This window comes from Heloderma suspectum, chromosome 9 (assembly GCF_057233095.1).
Source record: "Heloderma suspectum isolate Gila_16-S chromosome 9, 16-S_ref, whole genome shotgun sequence".
In the NCBI taxonomy this organism is placed as follows: domain Eukaryota; kingdom Metazoa; phylum Chordata; class Lepidosauria; order Squamata; family Helodermatidae; genus Heloderma; species Heloderma suspectum.
In genome coordinates this window covers 47,595,503-47,616,035 of record NC_139466.1, presented here as the reverse complement: position 1 = coordinate 47,616,035, position 20,533 = coordinate 47,595,503, and the positions used below count along the sequence as shown (strand labels likewise).

Sequence of the window (20,533 nt, the reverse complement as noted above, 5' to 3'; positions counted from 1 at the left end):
TCTGCATATCTGAGATTGTTAATGTTTCTTCCAGCGATTTTAACTCCAGCCTTGGCTTCATCAAGCCCAGCACGTCGCATGATGTGTTCTGCATACAGGTTGAATAGGTAGGGTGAGAGTATACAACCCTGCCGTACTCCTTTCCCAATCTTAAACCAGTCCGTTGTTCCGTGGTCTGTTCTTACCATTGCTACTTGGTCGTTATACGGATTCCTCAGGAGGCAGACAAGATGACCTGGTATCATACCACCCAGAACTTGCCACAATTTGTTATGATCCACCCAGTCAAAGGCTTTAGAATAGTCAATAAAACAGAAATAGACATTTTTCTGAAACTCTGGCTTTCTCCATTATCCAGCGGATATTGGCAATTTGGTCTCTAGTTCCTCTGCCTTTTCTAAACCCAGCTCGTACATCTGGCAATTCTCGTTCCATGAAGTGCTGAAGTCTACCTTGCAAGATCTTGAGCATTACCTTACTGGCATGTGAAATAAGTGCCACTGTTCGATAGTTTGAACATTCTTTGGTGCTCCCCTTTTTTGGTATGGGGATATAAGTTGATGTTTTCCAATCTGGTGGCCATTCTTGTGTTTTCCAAATTTGCTGGCATATGGCATGCATCACCTTGACAGCATCATCTTGCAAGATTTTAAGCAGTTCAGCTGGGATACTGTCATCACTTGCTGCCTTGTTATTAGCAATGATTCTTAAAGCCCATTCAACCTCACTCTTCAGGATGTCTGGCTCTAGCTCACTGACCACGCCATCAAATCTATATTATCTTTCCTATACAGATCTTCTGTATATTCTTGCCACCTTTTCTTGATGTCTTCTGCTTCTGTTAGGTCCTTGCCATCTTTGTTTTTGATCATACCCATTTTTGCCTGGAATTTACCTCCGATGTTTCTAGTTTTCTGGAAGAGGTCTCTTGTCCTTCCTATTCTATTATCGTCTTCCGCTTCCGCGCATTGCTTGTTTAAAAATAATTCCTTATCTCTTCTGGCTAACGTCTGGAGTTTTGCATTTAATGGGGCATATCTCCCCCTATCACTGTTGCCTTTTGCTTCCCTTCTTTCTTGGGCTGCTTCCAGTGTCTCAGCAGACAGCCATCTTGCCTTCTTGGTTTCCGTTTGTTGGGGACTTTTTTTGTTGCCGCCTCCTGAACAATGTTGCGAACTTCTGCCCATAGTTCTTCTGGGACCCTATCTACTAAATCTAGTCCCTTAAATCTATTCTCCACCTCCACTGCATATTCATTAGGAATATTCGTGAGCTCATATCTAACTGATCCTGTGGGTCTTCCCTATTCTCTTTAGTCTGATTCTAAATTATGCGATAAGAAGTTCGTGATCTGAACTACAATCAGCTCCAGTCAATCTGATTTTGGTGTCAACCGTCTGGTGAAGTCCATGTTTAAAGTCGTCTCTTAGGTTGTTGGAAGAGAGTGTTTGTTATGCACAATGAGTTGTCTTGGCAAAATTCTATCAGCCTATGTCCTGCTTCATTTTGTTCTCCCAGACCATGCTTGCCTGTAATTCCAGGTGTCGTTTGACTACCCACCTTAGCATTCCAGTCTCCTGTAATGAAAATAACATCTTTTTTGGCGTACTATCCAGTAGGTGCTGCAGTCTCCTCACAGAACTGATCTACTTATAGAATCATAGAATAGTAGGGTTGGAAGGGGCCTACAAGGCCATCGAGTCCAACCCCCTGCTCAATGCAGGAATCCAAGTCAGAGCATCCCTGACAAATGGCTGTCCAGACTCATCTTGAAGGCCTCCAGTGTGGGAGAGCCCACCACCTCCCCAGGTAATTGGTTCCATTGTCGTATTGCTCTTACAGTCAGGACGTTTTTCCTGATGTTCAGCCGGAATCTGGCTTCCTGTAACTTGAGCCCATTATTCCGTGTCCTGCACTCTGGGATGATCAAGAAGAGATCCTGGCCTTCTTCTCTGTGACAACCTTTCAAGTACTTGAAGAGTGCTATCATATCTCCCCTCAGTCTTCTCTTCTCAAGGCTAAACATGCCCAGTTCTTTCAGTCTCTCTTCATAGGGCTTTGTTTCCAGTCCCCTGATCATCTTTGTTGCCCTCCACTGAACCCTCTCCAGTTTGTCTGCATCCTTTTTAAAGTGTGGTGCCCAGAACTGGACACAGTACTCCAGATGAGGCCTAACCAGTGCTGAGTAGAGGGGAACTAGTACTTCCCGGGATTTGGAAGCGATGCTTCTATGAATGCAGCCCAAAATAGCATTTGCCTTTTTTGCAGCCACATCACATTGTTGGCTCATATTCAGCTTGTGACCGACAACAATTCCAAGATCCTTCTCGCTTGTAGTGTGGTTGAGCCACGTATCCCCCATCTTGTAACTGTGCATTTGGTTTCTTTTTCCTAGGTGCAGAACTTGGCATTTGTCCCTATGAAATGTCATTCTGTTGTTTTCTGCCCAGCACTCCAGTCTATCCAGATCACTTTGAATTTTGTTTCTGTCTTCCAAAGTATTAGCTATCCCTCCCAATTTTGTGTCATCTGCAAATCTGATCAGCATTCCCTGCACCTCCTCCTCCAAGTCATTAATAAAAATGTTGAAGAGCACTGGGCCCAGGACTGAGCCCTGCAGTACCCCACTCGTTACCTCTCCCCAGTTTGAGAAGGTCCCATTGATAAGCACTCTTTGAGTCCAATGCTGTAGCCAACTGTGGATCCACCGGATCGTTGTTTCATCTAGCCCACATCGAGCTAGTTTGCTCATCAGGATATCATGGGGCACTTTGTCGAAAGCTTTGCTGAAGTCGAGGTATATGATGTCTACAGCATTCCCACGGTCCACAAGGGAGGTGACTTGATCAAAAAATGAGATCAGATTTGTCTGGCAGGACTTGTTTTTGACAAATCCATGTTGGCTTCGAGCAATCACGGCATTGTTGTCAAGGTGCTTCCAGATGCATTGCTTTATGATCTGCTCCAGAATTTTCCCAGGGATTGATGTCAGACTGACTGGTCTGTAGTTCCCAGGTTCCTCGTTTTTACCCCTTTTGAAGATAGGGACAACGTTAGCCCTCCTCCAGTCATCTGGCACTTCCCCCGTCCTCCATGATTTCTCAAAGAGAATAGACAGCGGTTCTGAGAGTTCTTCTGCCAGTTCCTTTATGACTCTAAGATGCAGTTCATCTGGCCCTGGAGATTTGAACTCATTCAAAGTAATGAGGTGTTCCTTGACCATATGTCTGTCGATCTCAAGCTGCAATCCTGCCCCTTCAGCCTGTACTTCGCCTTTGCCAGGGGGGTCATAGACCCTCTTTTGGGAGAAGACTGAGCCAAAGTAGGAATTGAGCACCTCTGCCTTTTCTTTGTCATCTGTTATCATTTTGCCATCCTTATTTAATAGCTGAACCACCATTTCTTTCCTCTGCCTTTTACTATGCACATAGCTGAAGAAAGCATTTTTGTTGTTTTTAACATCCCTTGCTAACCTCAGCTCATTCTCAGCTTTAGCCTTCCTGACACCATCCCTGCAATTCTGTGCTATCTGCCTGTACTCTTCCTTTGTTACTTGGCCTTCTTTCCACTTCCTATATGTGTACTTTTTTGTTTTCAGGTCATCCCTAAGCTTTTTGTGAAGCCACATTGGCTTCTTCTGTTGTCTTCCACCTTTTCTTCTTGTTGGAATTGCTTGTGATTGTGCCTTCTTCAGCATCTGTGGTTGGGGCGTATATTTGGATCACTGTGATGTTAAATGGCTTACCCTGAATTCGAATTGAGATCATTCTGTCATTTTTTGGATTGTATCCAAGCACTGCTTTAGCCACTCTATTATTAATTATGAAGGCTACTCCATTTCTTCTGTGGTCGTCTTGTCCACAGTAGTAGATCTGGTGGTCATTTGATGTGAAATGGCCCATTCCAGTCCATTTCAGTTCACTGACACCCAAAATGTCTATATTTAATCTTGACATCTCCCCAATAACCACATCCAATTTGCCCTGGCTCATAGATCTTACATTCCAGGTTCCTATGGTGTGTTGATCTTTAGAACATCGGATTCGTCGTTCACCACCAGCACCATCGGCTGCTAGCCGTCCTTTCGGCTTTGAGCTAGCTGTGTCATCACATCTGGGGCTAGTTGAACTTATGCTCTGTTCCTCCCCAGTGGCATTTTGACCATCTTCTGACCTGGGAATCCCATCCTCCGATGGTACACCGACATATCTCTGGTTGTACTGATCCGTTTAGTTTTCATGGCCAGAATACTGGGGTGGGTTGCCGTTTCCTTCCCCAGGGATCGTATTTAGTTTGACCTCTCTGCCATGACCTTCCCCTCTTGGGTGTCCCTTCACGGTTTAGCTCATAATGTCACTGAGGTGCTCAAGCTCCAGCACCACGACAAGGTAACGATCTCCTTTGCTGAAGACAGGATACCATACCATATGCATATTGGCTAAGTAACACATCTGTTAAGGGCATGGCCATCAACAGCTGTAATTTCCCAGCATTCTGGATCTTGAGTGAACAACATACTAAACTGAAAGGTTTTCTGTTTACTGAATTTCATTTTCTTGAGAAGACTGTGCCTACAATGTATTGAACTTTAAATTCAAGGCAAACTTGAGATTAAGAATGAGAAACTAAATGGAAAACGGAAGATGAAATATCATGGTTAATACAGAAGAAATAAGACACTATTTAGAAAGGTAAGAATTCCCATACAACCAATCTTATCCCTGTTAAGTGGCTAATTTATTAAGTAAAGAATAAATAGTCCAAAAATCTGATGAAAATGTCAACGCGAGTTCACAGCTTATCTGAAAAGGGCCCAGATATCTTCTGCATTTTTTTTAAAGCCTCTGTTGTTGAATGTTTCCTTGTATATTTTTACATATTACCTATCATACAAGGCTATAAGAAATAACAGACCCATTATTCAGGCAACATGCATCTGTTCTGGTATCCCATGCTGAGGCTAGTTCCAGCTTCACTACCTTGCAGCTGGACAGCTGTCGGGGGCAGAGTGGTGGACCCAGATTTGCCTGTTCACTGAAGTAGACACAAGAAGTCTATGAAGCTACCATTCCACATTGCAAGTACTCAACTGGCAGCCAAGACCACAGAATGCTAGAGTTGGAAGGTATCTTGAAGGTCATCTAGTCCAACCCCCTGCTCAGTGCAGGATAAGCCACAGGTAAAGCATTCCTCCATTCCCCTCTACATTTTCCACACAAGAGTTTTTGTTAGTTTTGTAATCCTGACACAAAAATCCCATACAATAGGTCAATATTTCCCCATAGTGCAGGATGAACAAAAGAGGAGAGCTGGGAATCTCTGTGTGTGCAGGAGCCTGGGTGTGTGATGGTCTACTAGAGCTTGAGAAAGGTGACACCCCAGCTGATGGGAGGGGACAGACATGGGTGCGAGTGGGTGACTGGAGGGGAGGAGACACACAGCTGTTTTCAGCTTGGCAAAGAGAGTCAGAGAATGAGAAGAGGCAGCCAAAGGCACTCCGGCGGTTTGGGGTCCTTCCTCTCTGGGGAGTGGATGCGCCTTGCAGGAGTGCCTGCTGTTTGCCCCTGTATCGCTAAACAAATATTACACAACCACTGTAAGTCCCCAGCAGTCTCAAAGGAAAACAAACCCTGGACCTTCTCCCCACTTGGAGAGTGCACATCGTCCTTCTCTTGTAGAAATGTCACATTCCGGAGCCTGCATACAGAAAGTGTTGCTTTCTGGAATTCCAGCCATGTGCTGCTTAAGCCATCCCTAAGCGCAATGAACTTTGGAATGGTGACAGAGCTGGGCAAATCTTACGTGCTGGGGAGGGAGAAAAGTCAAAGAACGTGCACAGATTCTCCTGTCATTTACTGAAATGATGCTCTGAACTATTCTTGGCCTGCCTCTAAACCTGCTGCCGAGAGAGAGAGAGAGAGAGAGAGAGAGAGAGAGAGAGAGAGACTCATTCTTTGGGATAACCTCTCTTCATGTCAACACTTTTTGTAAACACTTTGTAAAACACTTTGAGTTTTCATAACAGACAATGCAACCAGCAGAATCCCTTCTCTTCATATATTTACAAAAAATATGATGACAATTACCCTCCCTCTCCCCAGCTCACCTTTATTTTGGTTCACTCAGAAAAATAAACCTAGAAAGCAATCTGAGGCATAGTACAAAGTAGGGCTATGCAGGGACCCCCCGATCTGACTCGGAAGCCATTTCGTGGCTTTGGAGACAGGCCCGATTCAGCTCAGGCTGATTCGGGGGGGCCCAACCTGATTCGGCCCCAAACCCGAAGCAGGATTCAGATGGCCAAATCCTGCTTCGGGGGGGGCTGATCCCCCCACACAACTGCGCAGCTTGTCGCTGCCGCCGCCTCCAACCTTGCCTCCTCCTCCTCCTCCATCGCCCCGCCCCCACTGCCAGCTCCTGAGGCCTGGATGCGCACCAGCTCTTATTGCAGGGAGCTGCCATTTTAAAAACGGTGACTCCCTGCAATAAGAGCCAGCGCGCGCCCAGGCCTCATTAGCTGGTGGCAGCAACGATGACAGCGCGGTGGTGGAGGCGGCAGCAACGGAGGTGGAGGTGGTAGCAGCAGTGGCAGCAGCAGTGATGGGCAGCTCTTGGGTAAGGACCTGGAGGCACTGGCACAGCTGGGCCAGGGGTGCCGAAGCTGTGAAGCACACCAAAGCACTTTGGAGAGCCCCCGACCCAGGCCCCTTTTGCCCCCTCCTCTTTGCCTCGGAAGGGGCCCAAAGTGACCTGAAGCAGCCTGCTTCGACTTGAGCTTCGGGCCTTGGGCCGAAGCGGTGCACAGCCCTAGTACAAAGTACATTTTGGTTAGTTCTTATTTGGTTTGTCCCAGTTCACAGGTTCATTGCTTCTCCAGTCTTCCATAAAACTGTCATGACCCCCAGCCCTCAGGCCTTCCAGTGCAGAGGAGCAGAGGAGTTTGATAAGGATGGGACACAGGCTATTTCCTAGAGGATAGGGCCTTAGTAAGTCAGGGCCTTACTCAGGGCCCTCCCAGCCAGAGGACACAGCCCTGCTATCATCCTCTGGCTCTGAGGATGAGTCCTCAGCAGAACCGCCATCTCCCCAGCCTCTCAGAAGTCTCAGGCTACAAAATCAGGTGAGGCCCTTTAATAATCTGGTCAGCTCCTCTAGGAGGGGCAGAACTCACCACACTATAGGTCTTGCTGGCCTTCACACCTGGCTTCAGTGGGCTCTTAGCTACCTGCTGAGGCAACATCCTCCTAGAGACCTGGCTCACATGACACGGCAAGTTATGATTGGTTAACTCACCCACAATTAGCTACAGCACATGTGGGGTACATGCAGCCACCATTCTGAACATGGAACCTCTAGTTAGGGTGACCGGGGTGGCTGCAACTCACATTCAGCCCTCGATTAATGTAATGTAGGTTGGCCCATTGGCCCAGTATGGGTGAGAGTTCCAGCCAGCATGACCCCTTCAGAGCTATCTAAGGTCCTGCCTTCTTCCTGCCTTGAACTTCCTACTAGTTTCCCATGCAAGCTTCAAGGGGAAGTTCGCCTCAGCCCACTCTGGGGGATGGAGGTCCTAACAACTGAAAACAAGGCTATACCGGCTGACAATCAGGTTCTGAGAGCAGAACTGGCTCAACTTTCTGCTGCAAATATGACTTTCCAGGGTCATCTGCAGGCTGCCCAGGTTGCAGCTACTGGCCCTTCTCTCATGCCTCCCATGACAAGATGTCTAGGAAGTGTTTTCCCCAGTTTCCTGGCACAATGTCAGGTGTACATAAACCTGCAGCCTTACGATTTCACTTGATTGAGTATGAGTGTGCTTTATATTGAGCCTGATGAAAGACAGTGCAGCCAGGTAAGACCCTTTTGGAGTCTAGCCTTCTCTTGAATAGTTTCACAACAAAAAGCCTTCAAGGATCCTGTTTTCTGCCTCCTAGCTGAGCAGAGCAGAGCAGAGCAAGCTGCTCCAGCTGGTCTAGGGGGTATACAAGCAAGCAAGCTCCCAGAGAGCGAGCGACCAGAGCGAGTGAACAGGGGGAGGAAACAGGGGGAGCAAACAGGAGTTGGCCAGGGGAGCTGCAGTGGAAGAGGAGACAAAGGCACAGTGGCGAGTGGGCTGGAGTGAGCCCAGGGATCTGTCTTTCTATTCTGAGTCGCCGTGTGCTCACCATGTGCTCCTGAGAGCTCCAATTGAATTGAAGGTGTGGCCTGAGTGCTCCCAGCAGCTGTCTGGGCAGGAAGTTTCAGTCTGTTTCCCACCTCCTAGCTGAGTAGAGCTGAGCAGAGGAAGCTGCTCCAGATGGTCTAGGGGCTATATAAGCGAGTGATCAGTGTGAGGGAACAGGGAGAGCAAACAGGAATTTGGCAGGGGAGGACAAGGGGGAGGCCCCTGACAATTTTTAAAATTCTTTTTCTTGTAACACACACTTCCATACTAGTGGGACTCTGTTTTTAACCTCCAGTGAATAGAGGACAAAGCCAGGCTATTCCAGTACAATCAGAAAGCTAGAAACATAAAGGGATTAAAGACTATGGAAGGAAAAGATTCTCCAGTGGTGGTGACCTACAAGGTCTGTGCAGTGTTTGTTTTCTTGCCTGAGATCAACATGGCCCATACCTGCAACAAGTGCAAGTTGATCACGCTGCTGGAAGAGAAAGTAAGAGGACTGGAGCGGCGAGTGTTGACCCTCCAGGGAATAAGAGAACACAAAGAGTTCTTGGACAGAATGGTGGAACTGCAACAGCAAAGTGAAGAACAGAAGCCAGAAGAGCAACAGAAAGCTGAGGAAAAGAGGAAAACGCTGAGGTGAGGAAAAATCCAGTAGAAGGTACTCCTAGGAAAAGGGTGACAGTTAGGAGCAGAAGAACTAGAAGCCGCTCTGCACCAGTGGAGGCAGTGGAGCTGTGGAACCATTTCCAGGTGCTTGAGGATGAGACTGGAGGACAGCCTGCAGAGGAAGAATTACAGGGGAATCTGCATGAGAGCCAGCAAGAGGCTGAAGGTCAGTCAAGCAGAGGCAATGAAACCCAGGCCTACAACACGAAGAGTAGTAGTAGTAGTGAGAGTCTCCTTGCTGTATGGGATCGAAACCCAAGTATGTTGCGAAGACCTGTGGACTCTCCAGGTATGCTGTCTCCCAGGAGGACGGATTAGAGATGTGACTGAATGGCTGCCTACACTCATACAGCCCACTGACAGGTATCCCTTTCTTCTCATCCATGTGGGAACAAATGATACCGCCAAGCGGAGCTACAAAGAAATCACATCAGACTTTGAAGCTTTGGAAAGGAAACTCAAGAACTTTGGGGCCCAGATAGTTTTCTCATCCATCCTACCAGTAGTAGGTGTCATGACCCCTAGTCCTCAGGACTTCCACTGTGCAGCAGGTGACTCTGATGAGGACAAGGCACAGGCTACTTCCTAGAGGATAGGACAGCCAGTGCCTGCCATCATCTTCTGGCTCACAATATGAGTCCTTAGCAGCACCTCCATCTCCCTGGCTTCACAGAAATATCAGGCTACAGAATCAGGTGAGAGCCCTTTAACAACCCATTAGCTTTAGAAGGGGTTGAGCTGACCACACTATAGGTCTTATCAGCCTACATGAGGCTTCCGATGGCTCTAAGTACCTACTAAGGCAACATCCTCCTACTGTCCTAGTAGGAGAGAGTTCCAGATAGCAGGACCCACCTGAAGCTGTTTTCTTCCTATCTTGATCTGCACTCCTGCTTTGACCCAGAAATTCACCGAGTTCTCTTCTGTAGGTGTTTTGATATTTTTCCATTTTTGCACTATTAGTAGCAGGCAGCTAACAAATTATGAATTAATTTATTTTAGAAGCATTTTAGCCTCATTAACATAACCTAACAGGATAAAGGATTGAAATTTAAAATGTATTCAGCACTTTACATAACACAAGCTTGCACCAATTCCCAAAATGTCTGTATTGTAATATATACCCAGCAATGGACACAATGGTCTTATAGGCCACTTCCAACCCTACTGTTCTATGATTCTATGATGATATGTCCCTTCCTCTAAGCATGCCCACTCAACAAAGCCCAGTTTCTGAGCCATTCCTACACAGGTTTATTCAGAAGTCTCACTGTGTTAAATTAGTCTTATTGCCTTGTAAGTCTGTTTAGGAGTGGAGTCTTAATCTTAATTGGGGCCAAACAGCATAGGGTTAATGCTTTTAAAAATCATTTACATTTACACAAAATGAGCTTGTTAAGGGTGCAAATCCTTTTCTGCAATTTCTGTTGTTAGTATTTACTCCTAGACATAAATATTTGCTATACAGTATATCCTATGGCATTATATCCCACAATGATATCTTTATGGCTTTACCCAAGCCCCTTTTTTGTTGAGTAGATACTTAAGTAGCTTGATCCTACCCATGTAGTTTACTCAGAACTTCCATCATAAGTCCAGTCCCTGACTATGAGCATCTCTACACCAGCCTAAAATCCCACATTTAAAACTGGGCTTTCTGCTTGCATTTTAAATGAAGGATCACGAAGGAGTCCCTTTACACGCACTTCCTTCCCCCCTTCCCCCCTTTATCTAAGTCTTCCATATGTTTCATTATACAGCTGCTAGATGGCGCTAGCTCCTCTTATTGCAGCTTTTCCTCTTTTCATGGCGGGAACGCAAGTGGAACTCAGGCACTGTAATTTGATAGCTCATTATCTCCGATCTTTTAAAAAACGGAATAAAGGTCATTTAGTGTGGGAGATGCTCTGGAGATGGACGACGTCATCTAAAGGACCTGCAAACTTCCCTGAGTAACCCACCTCAATAGCAGGATAAAAGCTCCATGTGAAGAAGCCCTATGGCTCACCTACTGGAGGGAAGAGGTGACACCTGGAGACAAGCACAGTTTGGGGCTTTAGTGACCTCTGGCTGCTATCTGCTATGAGAGCTGCACCTCAGTGGCATCGTCGGGAATGGCCTGGGGGAGTTCTTGCAATGGCCGGTGGATCTCAGCCATTCCAAGCTTTCTGAAGAAGGAGTAGCACTTTGCATGAGATGTGGGGCATGTGCCGTGAAAAATGAGGGGTGACATGTGGGTGGGCTGGCCAAGCAGGCAGCACAACCCATCCTGGAGAAGGACCAGCCACAAGCACAAGTGGTTGAAGTCACTGCATAACAAAGGGAAAAGATGAAAGATGGAGGAACTCTGTTCCAATGCATACAGTGGCATCCCTCGTTAACACTGAAGGCAAACAAGGCTGTGTTTCCACCAGCAATTTCCTCCAACCTGGCTGCGGTGAAGTCTCTGTGTTTCCATGACGTCGTGGCCATTCAGCACCAGCCCCACATTTTATCGCAGAACAAGAGCTTCTTCTGGGACTGCTTATAGTCCGACTTTTCCAGCTTACCGTGGCTCCATTACTGACCTGTTTCCACAATCGCACTGGGTCCGATGTCATAGTCCTGCCCATGGGGTGTGTAGCCCAACCATTGTGGGTGCGTCACTCCGACCTCAGTGTCCCAACCCTTTCCCTCCTGTTTTCCGGAAGTTTCATTGCCATTTTGGAGCAGGATGCCGTGGGACCAACTTTTAAAACATCATTGAAAATAAGCAGTAGAACACAGCCCGTGACCCCAGTCAAGGGGCGTTTTCTCCTATTGTGCTGAATGAGGCTTGCCCTCTCAATGACCACAGAAATAACAGGGAAGCCCTTGCGGAAACAGGTCAGTAACGGAGCTGAAGTAAGCTGGAAAAGTCGGACTATAAGCAGTCTCAGGAGAAGTGTTTTTTCAGCAATAAAATGCAGGACTGGTGCTGAATGGCCACAACATCATGGAAGCACAGAGACCTCACCACGCAGCCAGTTGGAGTAAATCGCTGGTGGGAACACAGCCAAAGTTGCAAACAAAGTGAAGCCGATAGTGTGGAAACACGCCCCAAGTGATACAAGTGAGAATCAAGCCCGCGGAGATAAGCAGAAAAAAGGCTGAACAGCGGGGATCTTTTATCTTCTGAAAGACTCCCTTGTAGCAGTTAGGCACTTACCTTTTTCAGGTGTGTCCCAATCAAAGATAAGCCAAGCCACATAGAAGGCAGAAATGGGCCAGAAACTGGTGAAAACCAAATAGGTGAGGAGAAGCAGGACAACAATTCCTGAGGGAAGAACAATGAGCAAGTAACCCACTTATTTTTCTCAGTCAAAGCCCACTCACAGTTAGCCTTGCCCAAGCCCCAATTACCCCCAGATGTGAATGCCACAATTTGCAGCTGTGCTTTTGTTCTGAAACTAACTGAAAGTTGGAGAATAAATGTGCACTCTGGCTGGAGATAGGGGATAAGGTGTTTTTTTTCAGATCATCAAAAGATTGCTTGACGAGAATTGCTCATCTATCATCTGTCCATCTGACAGTCACCTTTGCAGGTCTTTAATGTATTTCCAAAGCCTGCATACGGGGCTTGCTGGATGGATGATTTCATTCAGCACTTGGTTTTCAATGGTGGCCACCAGCGAGCGCCAACAGAGAGCTCACCAGTGGAGCAGGCAGGCAGGGAGGCGGTGATGCCCTGCCCCGCTGTTTATCCCCAGCCGGTGGTATTCAGAGTGCCTCTCACCATGGCCGTTCCTACAGCTAATCTCTGCCCATTGGTAGTCTTTTCCTCCAAATGGATGTTTTGAACAGAGATGGTTCTGGACAAAAATGTGTGCATCACAAGAGTACAGATGGCTGCATCAAAATTTTCATCCTTCTGGAGCTAGTTTTCCATGCATGGATCTACTCAGGGAGGAACTACATGCAGTCTTGGCAAATGGATTTTGCCAAATCTATGTTTTCTTGGAGTGCGGGGAGGGATATTTGAACAGTTGGACACATACCTACCTGATTTTACCCTGAAAATGGTCTCCTGGACTATCCCCACCCCCAAACCAGGATTACTTCATGTTTCAGAGTTAAATAATGGTTAAAAACAAGCAGAATAATGGTTAAAAACAAGCAGGCAAAGCTCCCGCCACCAATGTAACATGAGGAGATAAATATAAGATTGGGAACTTGATATTTATTGATTGCTGACATTTTTAAACTGCCCAATAACCAAATTTCTCCAGATGGTGCACAGATGAAAAACATAACATACAAAGTGGCAGTAAAACAATAAACGTAACAGATGAAAGCAATATCAGCATGTAATACATCCCAAAGTAAAACATAATGTATCTTGACTTCAGCCAGGCATTTGACAGAGTGCCCCATGATATTCTCAATAGCAGGCTAGGTAAGTGTGGGCTGGATGGCACTGCTACCAGGTGGATCCACAGCTGGCTGGAGAACCCTGCTCAAAGAGCGCTCGTCAACGGTACTTCAAGATGGATTCAGTCAATTTTGTTGCTTGCTGGGTGCACGCCTATCACTCCTGCTATCAGGAGAAGCTGGCATCGTTGGCAAGAGGAGGAAGCCTCCCGCAGGTTGACCGAGAACGCGAGCCAGCTGTGCTTGACTCTGAGGGAAGGCCTTGATCTGCCAGTGAGGCCCCACTGGCGATGCCACTGAAGGGGATGAAGCCAAAAGCAGGGTCACCCCTTTGTGGGGAGCTGCTTCAGAGGGATGCAAAGGCAAAGGCCACCCCCCTAACATCTGGGCCAATTTAGTTGTTTGGAGTCTTTGGTGGGGAATTGGTTCCCTTCTTAGGGCCTGAGTATGTGCCTGGGAGGGAGGATATGGGGCCAAGTGGGGCGACCTGAGGGGCGAGGGGCAGTCAGTATAGTGATAGGTAGATATGGCGTTGGGAGGAGGACTAACCAGGTAAGGGAACATGGCCCATCCAGTTAACGACTGTGTTGTGCTCTCGTCTTCTCCACACCCGCAGGTTTGGTGGTTGCCCTATCAGCCTGCCCTCAGGTCTCCAGGTGCTGCTTTTAAATGCCAAATCTGTGCATAATAAGACCTCCCTTAGCCACAATCTAATAGCAGATGAGACAACCTATTTGGCATGCATAACTGAGAGCTGAGTGGGCAAACAGGGAGGAGTTAGTCTCTCTCCCAGATGTGTCCACCAGTGTACTTGGTTCAGCATCAGTGCAGACTTGAGGGCCAGGGAGGGGTGGTTGCCAATAAGAATTCCATCGCTCTCCAGGCATCCTGTCCATCTGATGACTGGTCTAGACTATTTGCACCTTGTACTGGGCCAGCAGGACAGGTTGGGGATTCTGTTGGTGTACCGACCACCCCTTTAACCATCAATTTCCCTACAGAGGTGGTCTTGGATGTGATGCTGGGGGCCGCAGGCTGCTGTTTTTGGGGGACATCAACATTCATGCTGAGGGCACCTTGTCCAGGGCAGCTCAGGATTTCATGGCCTCCATGACAACCACGGGACTGTCCCAACATGTCATTGTTCCAACACATGTCTAATAATAATAATAATAATAATAATAATAATAATAATACATAAATTGGAATGAGTTCAGAGAAGGGCAACATAGATGATAGGGGACTAGAAACTAAATCCTATGAGGAAAGTTCGAAGGAACTGGGTATGTTTAGCCTTGAGAAGAGAAGACTGAGGGGGTAGTTGAGAGCATTTGTCAAGCACCTAAATTCTGCAACCTGCTCTATATCATCCAAGGCTGTAGGTTACAAAATAGCACGCTTGAGTTATGGGAAGGAAGATTTTGGTTGAACATCAGGATAAATGTGGAACCAACTGCCTAGGGAGGTGGAGGGCTCTCTGCCCCTGGAAGTATTCAAGAAGAGATGCTTTAAAACTGGATTCCTGCACTAAGCAGGGGTTGGACTGAAGATCTAAAAGTACTAAAAGCAGTTCCTACAATGCCTGCATAGAATTAAAAAGGTCTCCACCTGGCACTGAGAAGAGTGCAACGTAGGTGCCAGGTCAGCCTCATGTGATGGAGGCATGTGGAGAGGTTGATCTTAGGGTCCAGATAGCTAAATATAGGAGGAGACACTCCTTCTGGTAACCCGGTCCCAAGCCATTTGGAGCTTTAAATGTTATCCCCAGCGGCTGTCTTCAAGAGCCATTCAGTGCGGAGTTAGAGCAGCCCGAGTTCCTCCGCAACAGAGGGCGTCGTCACCCATCCGCTGCCCACCAGCCGCTTCCTTCTTGCAAAGCCGCATTTTCTGGAACTCTTTTTACTCCGACTTTTTTTTTACTGAAAGCGGCTCCCTGGCGGTTTTGCCACAGCGTGACATGCCCCCCCGCCCGCACTGATTCCTGGGTGTGCCTCTGTGGCCTGGCAGTGACGTGGTCAAGGAGGGAATGCCCCATTCCTCCTTGTTTCCCCAGCAGAAGTAGTTTTTCCCACTGAGAAAACCCCCCAGAGTACAGCAGCGACCCCTCACGTTGCCGCAGTAGGGGGGGCACCCATTCACCGTAGCTAGCCTGCTTTCAATCTTTAATGTACCCCCCCACCTTCTGTGCCCGTTCATGCAGAAGTAAGAAATAAATCTTACTCCCCTACAATGGAAGGGTTAAAGACTAACTTTGGTAACTTGCCCTAAAGCGCTCTTTCTCTTCTCCTAGGCTCTTAAATTGCTTTAAGATGCTGTGCTTCTTTGATGTTCTGTAGTTTCAAGTCATTTCTCTGTTGTTATGTAAAGTCCCTTCTCCACTTTATTGCAGTAATGATCTTTTGGGTTTATGGGAGTTTCTCAGTGAAGCCCGGCTGCTGCAAGCCAGGAGAAGGAGAAAGGGAAAGGGAGAAGGGTGTGCCTGCCTGCGTGGAAGCAATAACTCCAGGGCAGAGTGCTGGAATGGGGCAAAATTGAGGAGCTGAGCTGCTGGGGGCGTAGGGGCGTGGCCTTCAGATGCTCCACCCCAAAATCGAGGATTTTCGCTTCTCAAGGCAAAAGTGCGCACATGGGGAAAAACAGGGTGGGAGCAATAACTCCACAGCAGATTGCTGGAATGGGGTGAGATTGGGGTGGCGGGAGGCTCTGAGGGGACCCTTCAGATGCTGCACTCGAGAACGAGGGATTTTGGCTTCTTCAGGGAAAACTGCACACATGGGGAAAATTAGTTGCGCTCCATTCGTAATGTAGGAGGCAGGGGGGAGCCTGGACAGGGTGGGAAACAAGCCTCTGCCAGTTGGATGACGTTTGGCTCTACTCCCCCCACCCTACCTGGAAGTATGTTCCTTTCAAGTGCTGTGTGACCCCCGAAAATAAGATTTTAAAGGTACGGTACCCTCGGCTTTTCTTGCTTTGTGAGTCCCTGACAGACCAAAGCCAATTCTATGAAAATCCAGGTAATCCTCCAAGGCGCTTCTCATTCCATCATTGTGAAGATCACCCACCCCCACCCCAGAACTTTGCCCTGGGGCCACAGATGGACTGGCATCCACACTTCCCTCTTACCACAACACTCATATTTTTGCATTGCCTCTTCAGTAACCCCCCACCCCCTGCCCATAAAGTTCTCAGAACTTGGTCAGCCTGCAATGTTCAGCTCTGTATTTGCAAAAGTCACTGAGGGACAGGCTATGTTTATTTGTTTGTCCTTTGGCAGCTGGAACTTGGCAGATCATGCTGTTCCCGTAAAGCGGTTTGGGGCATCATGCCATGCTCGTAAAGGCGCAGGGGCACTTTCCAGTGCATGTGGCCATGTCTGAAAAGGCAGATCACCCCCCCCCCCTTCTGCAGAGACACATGAGGATTCTTTCCATGTGGGAGAGAAAGGAGTTCCCTCTGTGGACATCACAACATGCACCGAAACATGACATCTGCTGCCTGTCATATTGTATTGTCCGAGGGCTGGTCTATGTAAACTTCCAGTGGGGGACTTATCTCTGTTCACAGGATTTTGTAGCAGTCCGGAAACCTGCAGAACCTTTTGGACCAGGGACACTAGCCAAACACATTGGGTGGTTCCAGACAAAACACTCTTTGTGCTACCAGTGAGAGGGCATTGTGCAGCTATTATGTCTTTTATTTCTTAACAAATTATACATGGTAAGAGAAAAGATGGAACAAGCAGTGGGGAAATAGCTCAGTGTGATAGAGCACATGCTTTGCATGCAAAAGGCCCCAGGTTCGATTCCCGGCTTCTCCAGGTAGGGTGAGGAAAGAATCCTGCCTGAAACCTTGGAGAGCCGCTGCCAGTCAGTGTCGACAATACTGGGCTAGATGGACCCAGGGTCTGACTTGGTATAAGGCAGCTTCCTGTGTTCCTATATTCCTGAACACAGGAGAGTTATGAGTGGAAGATAACAACTGGACCATGAATGAGTCAGTGATGGTACCATAAAAGCCTTGTCTGGAAGCTGTACAAATTTCAGACATAAAGTCTACATTATGTCTCCTGGTTGATGAGGTATATTATGGACGAGGTGCCAGAGGACAGAGAAGAGTATCTTTGCCTGGAATTAGTTTCTTTTGCAACAAAAGCATGTTCTGCTCCAATAAATTCCTAGCCCATTCGAGAGTTGGACTTGGATAGAGGAATGGTGGGATTAAAAATGAAATAAATTAATAAACATTAAATAAGCAAAGTAAGAATACTTCAGCCTTTACCTAACCTAAGAACATAAGAATTGGCCTTGCTGGGCTAGACCAAAGTGGTTCCATCTAGTTCAGCATCCTGTGTCTGACAATAGCCCCTCTGGAAGCTCGCACGCATGCACGGGAGGGAGGGGATTTGGCCACCATAGCTGTCCTTCCGACATCCAGAATTCAGACATAGACTGCATGAACTGTTCTCCAGGAATCTGTCCAGCCTTCCTTTTCACAAGATGGCTGCAATCCACATTATAGGAGTGAGAGCAGCTTTTCTCTACCATGCATACTACTCACCCATCAACAGGAAACTCAGAATCCATTGGAGAACTGAGAGCAGCTGGATGCAGGCCTGGAAATCTCTTTTTGAAGGCCAGGGCACAGTTAGAAGTGTGCAGAGGGCAGCCTGGATGCTGGCACGGCTCCCTGCAAAGGAGAACAGTGTGAACACCTTTCTTCGTGACCGGCTGCTGTGCCTGCCCCTGGTCATGTCACATTCACCTGTTGACTCAGCCTTCCCTCCACCCCCAGCCACCTCCTCCCCAGCTGGGCCAATCCCCAGAAATGGCTGGTGCATTCCGCCCCTGTTCCTCCACCCTCAAGACGCACAACTGCAGTAACAGCCAGCGCAGACTGCCTGTATCCTCTGTGTGCCCTGTGTGATTAGGGAGACATTCAGGATGAGGGCACTTCAATGTCTTGTCCCTACAAGGGACATCCGTGTGGGTGGCATCTGAACCTCAATACCATCACTGGCCTTTTATCCTTTGAGTCATGAGGAGGGTTTTTTATTTAAAGGGGGTGGAGGGGAGAAAGACAAGAGAGGACAAATGAAAAGAAGAGGAGAGCTAGGACTTCCCACAAGATTCTCTCCGCCCTTCTCCTGGCCCCAGGGAAGAGCCTTGGGCCTCAGCAAAAGCCAGGTGGATTCCTCCACACTTGTCTAGAATCTCGGGCGGGACAAGACAGGTAGCGCTGGGCAATCCTGTGCCCACTTACCTGGAAGCAAGCACCACTGAACACTGATAGACATGTACTGGATTAGAGTGACAACAGGATAAAGGATTTTATTATTATATATACTCATCTAAGTGACTCTGGTGTTGGAGGTTAGAATTAAAAGTGGGTCAGACTGAAAAGGCTGAAGATGGCTGTTGCAGGGGAAAGAATGACTTTCACGCACGCAAGAGCAACGTAGCCTGCTGGTGAAGCACCCCTGTTCTGCAAACCAGCTGCAGGTAGAACTAGGGTGGCTGTGAGCTGTCGGCCTGGCTCCACATTTAAATGTTCAGTGTCTGTTCACATGGTGAAGGGGAAACAATGTCTGCTGTACAAAAGGAATAGGGGGAAGAGACCACTCCCCACACTTTTCATTTTATTATATTCCAGAAGCATGATTCTGCTCTATCGCGCCAACAGTATGTTTTTTTTAAGGTTAGCAATAGCAGGAAGCGCAGGAAGGTTAGCAATAGCAGGAGCGCAGGAAGGGGCAGCCAGATGACACATAGGATGTGTCATACCGGCACTTCCGACCTCCCTGCCCCAGCCCACCCCCGGGAATGCCCCATTTCCCCCAATCTGCGCTGCCTATGAGGCAGCATCGGAGGGGGTAGAGTCAGTTCTCCGGGAACCGACCTCGGAGTGCGGGCTCTGAGGTCGGTTCCTGGGAACCAATCTATCCTGTGGCCGTCTAGCCACTGACTAGTGGCCATAGGATTGTACACTTAATTGATAAGCATCATACTCCATGACATTTAGGAACCTACACAGAAAATCCTGAAAACTTGCCAGCACTACTGTTATAGTCAAGCTCCACACAAGAGGCATGATGAACATTAACAAAACTGTAGTTGAAGTGAGGGATGTGTTGGTGGGGGGGACCCCTTAAGAATAAGAGGGGGTAGATGCACAAACACAGTACAGGAAGGATGCCTTGGATATTTTCTGGCATCATCAACCTCAGCATAGCATTGACAACTTCACATGACTTGTCAGGAAAAGGGTACCCATGTTCTAGACTCTATTTTACTTTTCACATTATTAGCCACTTTTTACATCAGCTAACATAATACAATTTGAATTTTGAACTGCACAAATGTACCAACAGAGAACAGGTATGGTGACCAAGCAGTGAAAAGGCACAAGGTCTAACTGAGATAGGTAGACCTGGCCTCTGACAAGTTTGAATACTAAGTCTGCACTACTGTTGACCAGGATAGACCAGGTGACAAACAGTGTCTTTCCATCTGCAGCTGAAACCTCCAGTTTTTCCCCTGGCTCCCTTCACTCCTAAACTGGCCCTTGGGCCTGGTTAATAAATTAATCCGGGGTGAGATTACCTGTTCAGCTTGCAATCCATCCCTAGACTCTGCTCTCCAGCAAAACAAAGCTGCAGTCCTTAACAGTGCTCCAGCTGGATGATCTGCTAATCTGCACATGCACAGGAGAGGTGAGGAGTTTTGCACATGCTCCATTTCCCTTGTCTTCAGCCAGGCACGTGCTGCAGGCTGGCTACAGCAACATGTTCACAAGCTAATCAGGTAACTTTCTTAGTAGATCACAGAAATGCTTTGGACATGGTATATCTTGACCTCAAAGTGCCCCATTATATTCTGATTAGCAAGCTAGCTATTTATTTATTATGGGAGCCACAGTTGTGGATCCTATAGATAAGGCATTCAGTAAAAGAAGGGTTCCATAAAGTTAAATGGAAGTCAGCGGGGTGGGTTTTCTAACCTTAATAAAATCGAAAAGGTTTCCCATTCTTCCTGAAATTTGCACATGTCAGAAAGAAAGGTCTATGATACATAACCTGAACATTGCAGGAAGATTGGTTAAAGACTGAGGGAGAACTGAGGGAGAAAGGGCAGTTAAGCGGGGGGGGGGGGGGGCTTGGTCATGCAAAATTGTTCCTGAAAACATGTATCGGCAAACTTTTGTGCCCATCATTTGTGAAAAAATATAGGCACATAATTTTAAAGACTGACGTTTTCCTATTCCCCTTATATTTTAGTTGGTGGAGTGGAATTTCTTTTTTAAAACATTCAATGT

General features: G+C 47.4%; 1 protein-coding gene across 1 annotated transcript in view; it reads right to left on the bottom strand.

Annotated features, from left to right (window-relative positions):
• LOC146338693 (diacylglycerol O-acyltransferase 2-like) overlaps positions 1–18,059 on the bottom strand; it is a 39,743-nt gene extending 21,684 nt beyond the window's left edge. The window contains exons 1-2 of the mRNA XM_084813287.1: positions 17,780–18,059; positions 12,021–12,128 (exon numbers count right to left, since the gene is read on the bottom strand). Coding sequence (XP_084669413.1) covers positions 12,021–12,128; positions 17,780–18,059 — 388 coding nt within the window. The remainder of the gene's footprint in view (positions 1–12,020; positions 12,129–17,779) is intronic.
• Between the last annotated feature and the right edge of the window lie 2,474 nt (positions 18,060–20,533).